Consider the following 10,883-nt stretch of genomic DNA (forward strand, 5'->3'; position numbering starts at 1 on the left):
ACATGTCCCATCCGCCACTGTCTGCGGAGCTCAACTCAAGCTAGAAGTGTTTTGAAATGAGGTGCGGAAGGAGGAGGGGGGAGATAAATTGGTACAGCGAGCTGGAATGCTGCAGCAGTTATTTAAGGCCCTGTAGGTGCTGCCTAGGCCATATGCTCCCATTATTCCGCTTGGGAGGGGCCCATGTGGGCGTGTGAGCAAGGCCGGAGAGAGGAGGAGGAGGAGGGTGGGAGGAAAAGAGAAAGGGTGGGTAATGGAGGGGAGTGAAAGGAGAAAGGTAGCTGAGGAATTATTTTAAGGAGAGCCCTCCTATCAAGCGCGGGAGGAATTTTAAGAACGGGATACCGGGAGAAGCCTGAGATGAGAACGAATTAGCTTCTAGAGTAAATGATCGCCTTCACCCTCAATATCCGGCTCTTTCACCATCGTCTTTGCATAATTCATCTCGTCAAATTTTGAGGTGTGACAGAGTATAATTCATGAACTCGTGAACTTTTCAGGTCGATAGCTTCTCTTAGGCTAGGGCCTCTCAATCATTTATGCAGTATATCATGAAGCAGAGCTTAATAAGGTTCTGTATGAGACACCACCAGATTATTTATTATTTGTTCCTTTTTCACAAAATAAAAAGACATTTCCATAACTCAGTGCAGCTGAAAAGTTTTAAATACCAGACTGTCACACTTCTGTCCTGCTCAGACTGTGGATCCTCAAACTTTTATTTATTTATTATTTTTGCCGGGGAAATAAATCTTGAGTCATACAGATAGTTTAATATTTATCCATGAAGAAAACAATGTCCAAATACAGCTTTGCTATTAGCTTCATATCTCCCCCCTATTTCTTCTTCCTCCTATCTGCTCAGTCTCTTGTCAAAGTGAGGCCTGTGTTCCCGATCAGGGCATTGCTCTCATGTTAGCCGCTTCACGGGAAGCACATCCCAGCATTCCCTCTGACACGCCGGCAGCAGCATTACCATAATTGGCTTTTCTACATGACGGGACAGAGGAAATAATAATGTCATTTTATTTACAGCCCTCTTGTCCCGGTCCGAGAGCTATCACCCCCCCACCCCACCCCACTCCCTCTCTCTCCTCTCTGCACCATACACTGACATACACCCCCTCCTCCTCCTCTTCTGTCTCATCTCCCCCGCTCCCTGTGCAGGGCGCGAGTCGCGTTCTGCCACGGCGTGTAGGTCAAGCGATGGCTTTTTGATCAGCTCCTGTCCAAAGCCATCAGGGTTGAGAGGCACGTAATGGAGAGTGGGGTGACAAACAGAATCTGGGGAAGGAATAAGACTGCCAGTTTCCTATTAGGGCCCGGCCTAAACGGCCTCTGCCCCCCCTTCCCACTCCCACCCACCACCTACCCCCCGCCCTTCTCTGCCGCGAACCCACTCCTGCACTGCCTAAATCACATGAGTGAAGGGGGCCGTGATTGGACATTAGTGCCGCAAATGACTGCAGTGATTGCCCCCTCTTCCCAAACTCACATCAAATAAATAAAGAAATGTGTGTAAATAAATAGAAGGAGGGGTGTTGGAGAAATGCGGTTGGTGGTTGAGGTGAGGGGAGGCTGACTGGTTTCATCCCCTTCTTTTTTTTTCCTCCTCTCCCTCTCTCGTTTCATCGCCTTTCTGCCTTTCTTATCTGGTTTGTTTGGCTTTGACAGCGGCCAAATGGTGAAGCTCCGCGAGCCTGACAGAGAGTTTTATTGATTTAACAACCAGCAGACTCTCGGCAAAGAAAAGGGAGAGGGGGGGAAAAAATGGGTAGGGCGGAGAAAGATAGCAAAGTTTTGAAAAGGAGTGATATGTCTCTGCTTTGCTCCTTGCCAAAATGCTGACGTGTCCGCCGGTTGTATTTCATTTGGTATCGTGTGCTAAAATCAAGTCATACAGAAAGTTGCGCGGCGTGTGAGGGAGAATGTTTTAGGGATGATCTGTACTTCTTAGGTCGATCATGTTGTCCCGTTTCGGGGCCCAGTGTTGCGTCGAGGCCGGACACAGGGCGTTCACCACAGTCTTTCCATCAGAAAAAAACGTCATATCAAACAACGTCTTGTCTCTTGTCCACAAAAGGAGACTGCACTCAGCTCTGGCAGGGCCCCGTTAAATGAACAAACCCTAGATAGGGAATGCTAAATCTGTCATAACACATTGTCTGTAATTTTAATATATAAGGTACAAAACAGAATCAAGAGTGCTTCATGGGTGCATTAGTTGGAGTATGCCTTCAGGAACTCTCTCAGTTAGATAATAATAATAATAATAAATGAGACAGATGGGAACAAAACATACTTGAGTTCTTTCAAAGCTCATATTTCTGTTCAAATAAGACTCCCTAACCTAATCTCTAATCTCTCTAAAGTATATTTTCTAACTCAAGACATGGAAAAACTTTGAACACATGCATTACAGGACTATTAAGCGTATATGTCGATCTTTCAGGGCACTGTGCATTTATAAAAGGGGGTTTTGCGAACGTGTTTTGGTCCTTACCATATTTTAAATCCCTTTATTAGTAGTGCATTAACTCGGTGTGTAGATATTGGGAGATCAGTGACACCGGGATGCTAATTCTAGCTTCCGTGGCGTGTGTTGTTGGTGATCTGGCGTGGCTGGTGGCGGGCTTGATTGCTGCTGCTTCTGACAGTGAGTCTGCAGTCCTATCCTGGCCACGCTGCCGCCTGTCTCCTTGATGGCGGCACGTCCCCGAGCAAAAGTGACAGGCGCTTTGGCGCCCGTGCAGATGGCCCTGCTCACAGCCATCACCCGCTCGGCAAACCAAACCGCCAGGGACGGCACGCCAGCCCTACCCCTTCCCCGAGCCCGCCCCTTGCTGCCGGTGTTGCTCCGCATATGTGCATCCAGGACGAGAGAAGGAGCTTAATCTGCTCGCCAGTCGGAATCACACATCTTCAAGTCGCGGTGATTGAGCTGATCCGTGGCGCTTAATATTCTTCCCTTCTCATCCTTCATATTTTAGCGCCTTGTCAGAATACATGCCGCATCTCAAAACAGATGGAGAGATCATTGATTTCAGACGCATTTCATCACTAACATTGTACATTATGGTTTGCGAAACCGTCCACTTGGTCCCTGTGATTTTTACAGATGTCTGTGTCTGCCAGTCTTTTGTCTGTGTGCTTTTGATATCTCCCTCTTTGTTGTTTCCATGACAACATGGCAGGACAGGAATTGATTGACAGGGATCGTCAAAGGGTTCCCTGGCGACCTGCTCATCGTTCGAAGCCCCTCCCTGCTGCAGTCTGTGTTTTGTCACTCACCCAGGGATATTTCTGATCTGCTGCTTCTCATTCCTGCTGTCTGTGTATGTGTGTGTGTGTGTGTGTGTGTGTGTGTGTGTGTGTGTGTGTGTGTGTGTGCGTATTAAACACTGCCAGCTATTGGGGTTTAGCTATTTTGTTGGCGGCTGCTGACACGAGTGACTCACATAGGTAATTCCTACTGTATGTTTGCACTGTTCTTGTGGGCTTGTGTAGAATGGATAGCCGTTCTGCAGGATGCTTTGTATATTAAATGGCTGATATGTATTGATAGCCTCCTCTTCTGCAAGCGGGTTAGTGAGTGGGTAGGCACTGTAACAGAAGACACTCTGCAGATGTGTTGTAGAGAGTACAGCACATAATGCTAATCTGCTGTGTTAGGGATTTTCAGGAGTTTTAGAAACTGTCTCGGTCTCAGTCTGTCAGTGGGATTGAAGCGCAGCCAGGTTCTCCTGTAGTGCTCTCATTTCACAGAAATCCTGTCAGGCGTTAGGGGAGTATGTTGCTCATTTGGAGAAGGGTGTATCAGTAGCACACGGCGAACTCAGACTTATAGGCAATATTATGGTCGGTGGGTTCAGGTTTGCACTGTAAGAGCAAATGTGTATGAGCTGAAAAATGCATAAAGCGCACACACGCGGGCACGGGAAGGTGAGCGTGCCGGCTACGCACGCATTCGCAAACAGGCACTTACAGAGGCACTCACACGCACACACATGCACATCATCACGCAGTCACAGTTGATGGTGCAGCTGCTCACCTCCCCCACCTCCTCCACCCATCTCCTCTCAGGCAGCAGTAAATGGTGCCAGTGTATATATATCAGGTATTATGTCCACTTAGATTATGATATGACAGGTTAGCGTGCCGTTTGAAGTTGACAGCACATCTGTTTCATCAGGAGAGACTGATACTGGCATCTAGGACACACATCTCACCATGCAGGAAGAAGATAAAGGAAGAAGCTAGGGGGCCGTCTTTCCTGTCTCCCTGCCTCCCTCACCCTCTCTCTCTCTTCTTTTCTCTTACAGCCCCCTCTCCCCTCCCAACAAACCCCCCACCTCTTCTTTTCATTCACTTGTTCTCCCTCTAACCAACTCCCGTCTCTCTTACTTACTGATGCTTGCAGTATCCTCCCTAGCATCCACACAAATAGTATATCGTTCTATCTCATTTGCTTTAACACATTATACTGATAAACCTGTTACATCGCAGCCTTGTTTACTTCCTTTTCCTCATGCCTCTTTCTTCAATCCTTCTTTCCTCTTTTAATCTGTCTTCTTATTTGCATTGTCCATGCCGTGTGCATAAACTGTCTGCCGCAGACATATCCCTTCAACAATCCATGTGCCATTGTTTTGCCATTTCCTGCTTATTAGCTCAAATGAAAATGACCTTCATCTCATCAGTGAGTTAGGAAAAGCTGTGATATCTCCCAAATCAGTGCTTTGTTTCTTCCCTCCTCGCTCAGTTGCATAACCTGAACATGTGAGGAGCTGAACTTTATGGACTGGATGAGTGAGATGCAATAAAGCTTGGGGAAGGGAGAAAGAAAAGGAGAAAGGGGAGTTGAACATGCAAGCATGCAGCTGGCTAACAAGGCCAAACAGCCAGTCATTTCCTGGGGAACATGAGGCATGTGTGGAGGAATAGATAGTTGGGAAGGAAAAGGACAACTGTCAGAAGCTCAGTGATTTATTTTTCCCTTGGAGGCTTTTTTCACCGCTGGCTTTCAGAGCCACATGTGTGTAAAATACTCACAAACTCATGCATGCATACAGGCACATACACACACTCACACTGGATGAGAATAAAAGCCTACATTTCCCGTCATTGAGTATTCATTCCATGTTATTTTGACTGTGGTCCTGTTAGTGTGCTGTAAATGTTTAATTTCACTAAGCTGACCTCTTTTTTCCCATTTTTGTCTTCTCTCTCTTGCTCTCTCTCTCTCTCTGTACTCCAGCGTATATGCCCGAGGATGAGCTTAAGGCAGGCGCTCACGATGAGGAAGAGCACCTACAGGATGACGGCCTTTCATTAGATGGCCAGGACACTGAGTTTCTGTGCAACGAGGAAGAGGAAGATGTGGATGGAGGCCAGCCACCCAGCTACAGAGACTCGCCACTCAGCAATGGCACCAACCCTGATGCCGGATACGGGTCTCCGCTCAGTGATGCTAGCGATCGACTCACAGACTTCAAGAGCACCTCTTCCAGGGATGGTCAGGAGAGGGAAGCCACTGCTTTGCCCTTTCGTCCCAACAATGGCCTCTCTTTCCAGGATAGCCTGGCACAGATGAAAGCCGTCTATGCAAACCTCATCTCAGATGCCTCTTGGTCTAGCATCACAATGGACATTATGAAATCTAAGCCTGCTGCAGCTGGCAGTGTCAACAGTGCCCTCACCACTCCAGAGCCTGTCTCTACCGCCTCCGTCTCCACAACTACAACCATAAACAAGAGCAGTGGGGTCCATGTGGCAAGCAGTCACCACAATGGCAGGAGCTCCAGCACCACTGTCAACCACACAGGCAGCGCCAGTGGCACGACTAATGGCACGCCAGCTAGCTCTGTTAGCAGCCACAATGCTACCAGCAGCAGTGGGAGCGGCAGTGGTATGGCTACTAATGGTAGCGGTGTAGCCTACGACTGGCACCAGGCTGCACTTGCCAAAACTCTTCAGCAGACACCCTACCACCTTTTACCAGAGCCTAGCCTCTTCAGCACAGTGCAGCTCTACAGGCAGAACAACAAGCTGTATGGCTCTGTTTTTACTGGTGCAAGCAAGTTTCGCTGCAAAGACTGCAGTGCTGCTTATGACACTCTAGTGGGTTTGACAGTCCACATGAATGAAACGGGCCACTATCGAGATGACAACAAGGACAAAGAGGAGGATCAGGGGAAGCGCTGGTCCAAACCACGCAAGCGTTCCTTAATGGAGATGGAGGGGAAGGAGGATGCCCAGAAAGTGCTGAAGTGCATGTACTGTGGCCACTCATTCGAGTCTCTTCAAGATCTCAGCGTTCATATGATCAAGACCAAGCATTACCAGAAAGTGCCTCTCAAAGAACCGGTGCCAGCGTTGGCCACTAAACTGGTGCCCAATTCAGCTAAAAAACGTGCTCTCCAAGAAGCTATAATGTCGCCATGCTCCCCAGATTCTATCCATGCTGGTAGTGGTGGTGGCAGTGTATCTCTTGGGGATGTTGGCAAAGACACAAAAACTGCAGCTAACCCCTACGTTACGCCAAACAACCGTTACGGCTACCAGAATGGTGCCAGCTACACATGGCAGTTTGAAGCTCGCAAGGCGCAGATCCTCAAATGCATGGAGTGCGGGAGCTCGCACGATACACTGCAACAGCTGACCGCCCACATGATGGTTACAGGACACTTTTTGAAGGTCACAAATTCTGCATCCAAGAAGGGCAAACAGCTAGTCTTTGATCCAGTGGTGGAGGAGAAGATTCAGTCTATCCCACTACCGCCGACCACCACTAGACTCCCTGTTCCCAGTAGTGTTAAGTCCCAGCCAGTTTCCCCTGCTCTCTCTTCCTGCTCAGAGGAAAAGAGGGAAGGAGGCGAGGATGAAAGAGTTGAAGGTTGTGAGCTAATGGAGAAAAAAATTAAAGAGGAGAAAGATGATACGGGTGAGAAATCTGAGACAGACACTACATCATATAAGTACCTTAGAGAAGAAGATCTGGAGGAGACACCTAAAGAGGGTTTAGATATTCTTAAATCCCTTGAGAACACAGTATCCAGTGCAATCAGCAAGGCTCAGACAGGCACACCCACGTGGGGTGGCTACCCCAGCATTCATGCAGCCTACCAGCTGCAAGGTGCCATGAAGAGCTCAGCTACTGTCCTGCCCCCAACAGTCCAGAGTGTCCAGATGCAGCCAATGTTTAACAGTGGGCTACGAGGTCTTGTGGGTGACCCCAACGCAGTCATCCACTCACCTCGGAGCCCTTCCTCCCCTACTCCCCTCAGGAGCAATGTCACTGCCATGGAGGAGCTTGTGGAGAAGGTGACAGGAAAAGCTGCCACTGTGAAGAAAGAAAAGGAGGAGAAGATGGTGAGCCTGGATAGATGCCGACCCCCATCTTCAGTAAAATCTCCTTCCCCTGCACTGAGAGAGCATAGAGAGCAATTAGCGTCTCCAAATGACCTTTCCGTTGGTAAACCATCTGGTTTGAGAAGTAGCAGCCCGGGCAGCGTAGATTCAGAGCTTATCTGCAAGAAGGAGCCTAAGGAGAGCCTAGTAGACGGCCACAGCAACCACTCAAAGAACGGCTCGGAGGTGTGCCAGTCCCCGGTAACTAATGGCAACAGCCTTGGCATCATCACTGATCACTCACCTGAAAGTCCTTTCATCAATCCTCTCAGCGCACTCCAGTCAATCATGAACACACACCTGGGAAAGGCCTCCAAACCAGTAAGCCCAGCTGCCGATCCACTGTCTATGCTTTACAAAATTAGTAACAGCATGATGGATAAGCCAGCTTTCAACCCAACTCCTCAGGGCAAGCCAGCTGAGCCCATCAACCACTTCCAGCTGTATGAAAACAATGACCAGCCCATAGACCTGAGTAAACATAAGTCCACTACCAATAGCAACAACAACAATAACAACAGCAGCAGCGTGCTTTTGACGAACAATAATGTAAATGGCAACAAACCCCTCATTTCCCTCTCTGACTCAGTCTCTTCTCCTCTGCGAGAGAATGCTCTGATGGACATTTCTGACATGGTAAAGAACCTCACAGGAAGACTGACGCCGAAATCTTCAACTCCCTCCTCCATTTCAGAGAAGTCGGATGCCGATGGCAGCGCATTTGAGGACGCCCTAGAGGACCTCTCACCAGTGCAGAAGAGGAAAGGGAGGCAGTCCAACTGGAATCCCCAGCATCTCCTCATCCTGCAGGCGCAGTTTGCCTCTAGCCTGAGGGAGACCTCAGAGGGCCGATACGCCATGACTGACCTGGGCCCTCAAGAAAGGGTCCACATCTGTAAGTTCACAGGCCTCTCCATGACCACCATATCCCACTGGCTGGCTAATGTCAAGTACCAGTTGAGACGAACTGGGGGCACCAAGTTTCTCAAGAACATGGACTCGTGCCAGCCCGTGTTCCTCTGTGGCGACTGTGCCTCTCAGTTCAGGACTCCCTCCTCCTACATCAGCCACCTGGAGTCTCACCTGGGCTTCAGCTTGAAGGACCTGTCTAAATTGTCAACTGAGCACCTACGGGAGCAGCAGGCTGCCTCAAAGGTGATCACGGATAAAATGACATTCGGCAGCCCCCTGTCAGCCTTGTCCACGCCAGAGGACGACACAGGCTCTGTGTACCAGTGCAGACTTTGCAATCGGACATTCGTCAGCAAACACGCAGTCAAACTGCACCTCAGCAAGACCCACGGCAAGTCTCCAGAGGACCACCTGGTGTTTGTCACTGCTTTGGAGAAACTGGAGAAGCTAGACAAAATGGAGAAGGTTTAAAGCAAGCAAGTCTCGAGCTGGGGTTAAAGACTGACAGCTGTGGAACTGACTAGAATTTCATTGCACTAAAATGACATTGTTCACAGTTACTGCACTGGGCCGAACTGAGCCGTCAGAAAAAAAAAAAAAAAATCAAGTCTTATAATTTTTTTTGTTGTGATAACTGCCTGACTGGACCATGTCTTTTCATGTTAATTTGTTTTTGTTTTGCCAAGCTTTTTTACACTTATTTTGTAATATATTTATATGCTATTTGTCTGATCTGTGCATGTATTTTAGTGAATCAAGGTTAAACACAAGATTTTAATCTTTTTCATGGCAAAAATACAACTACTGCTTCAATGGTAAAAGTGATGAGTGGAAAGAATTGGTGGAAGAGAAAACTGTATAATACTTGATATGAAGAAGGTGAAAATTACATGTATACACCAAAAGAATGAAAGAATATCCTGAAAGACTGAAGTAGCACCTTAGACAGTTGGATTTGTAAAGAGACCATGTTTTGAAATATCTTACATTTGTCAAAAATCAGATTTTGAAAGATCAAGGATTATCATTTCCCCCCTTCTCCTTCTTGGGTTTCTGTCATTGCAATGTTTTTGATGATGAATGGCCTGCTCATAAATCTGTCAGTGTAATAGAAAAAAAAGAAAAGAAAAAAAAAAAAGATCATGTGAACATTGGAAAAACTGAAATGCTGCTTCTGGTTACAAGTCAATCAGTGAAAATGAATGGCCATCGGTATGCAAGTTTGCTCAAAAACCTTTTCCTTGTTGTGAAGTATCACCTTATAGCAATTTTCCAGTTGTATGGTTTGTTACAACTTTCTCTTTCTAAATTGTGTCGCTTTATTCAACTGTAAAGAGAAAAGTCCGTTACGTGTAAATGAATACCAGTGAAATGTCAGTACTCCATAAGACATATCCTACCATTTGAAACGGCTCCACATTCTTTGTATCTTAAGGTGTGTGCATTCTCTAACTTTTATATTGTCATTTTATATACAAAAATGATAAAAAATAAAAACAGATGGTGTATATAGATATATGCTGTAGAGCTACAAAATGTCCTTTTTTAAAGAAAAATACAAATTTAGCTTCTTTGGCTTGGTTTACAGAAATGATTTTAATTATACTTGCATCCAATTTGATGCATGAAATGGTGTGGAAAATAAATAAGCGATGCACAATGACTATACATTTCAATGTTTTATCGACAATATTGTAAAAAAAAATACAAAAAAAAAACCTTTTTAGCACCAATTAGTTTGTTTCATTTCTTTCTCAATTGTAAAATAAACCCCAAAGCAGTTGTTAACAGTCATGTATTTGTGGTTGTGTGTTCTTTTGACACGGCGGTGCACCAAACTCGACGTGTACGAAAACTTAGCTCTGTAGAATTTGCTTTCCGGCAAATTAAAGCACTCGCACCCACATCAAATCCTAACCCCGGCGTAATAAGATTTGCTTTTATGGTTATGCGTCGAAGAGGTAAGATTCAAAATGCCTCACTGAGAGTGCTCATTTTGTGTGCTGCAGCGGGCCCGCTTTTATGTTTGCCAAATTTTTTTTGGGAGAAAAAGAAAAGTCACTGGTGTCATACTTGCAACTGATGACTGAGCCGCATCATACCGCCAATGATTATTATAATGATGAAGATGAGTGGGATGATAAGCCTGTAAGGGTGCCTATTGTACTGTAAGAAACCCATGCTAGGCTTGTGACTGGCCTTCGGAGGGCCGTTCTGAAAGAATCAGTGTTATATTAATGACGGTAGTGTATTTATCTCCGTCTTCTGGGAACAAAATCAGATGGGTGTCTGTTCTGCTTAAATAAAACTTGGCAACGGGGAGGCTATAGTCAGAGCTCAATCCTGACTTAAATGTCAGATTTAAGACACGACCCAACACAGTCGGTTTGTGGCGTACATCATTCGTACAGCCTCGGTGCCGTAATTTTTAACACACCTTTTTAGTTTTTAGCAGATTTTAGGTACAATAACATTTCCCAGGACAGCATTACATATCACTGCAGGTTGATTAGGGTTAGGGTTAAGGTTAGTTAAATCATCTAAGGTCAGTCATTTAGAGT

At 46.4% G+C, this 10,883-nt stretch overlaps 1 protein-coding gene across 1 annotated transcript in view; it reads left to right on the forward strand.

Annotated features, from left to right (window-relative positions):
* LOC311497301 (teashirt homolog 1-like) overlaps positions 1 to 10,573 on the forward strand; it is a 33,978-nt gene extending 23,405 nt beyond the window's left edge. Inside the window, exon 3 of the mRNA XM_084557555.1 lies at positions 5,258 to 10,573. Coding sequence (XP_084413681.1) covers positions 5,258 to 8,793 — 3,536 coding nt within the window. The 3' untranslated portion in view covers positions 8,794 to 10,573. The remainder of the gene's footprint in view (positions 1 to 5,257) is intronic.
* Positions 10,574 to 10,883: the final 310 nt, after the last annotated feature.

This window comes from Chelon labrosus, assembly GCF_963514085.1.
Source record: "Chelon labrosus genome assembly, chromosome: 12".
Classification (NCBI taxonomy): domain Eukaryota; kingdom Metazoa; phylum Chordata; class Actinopteri; order Mugiliformes; family Mugilidae; genus Chelon; species Chelon labrosus.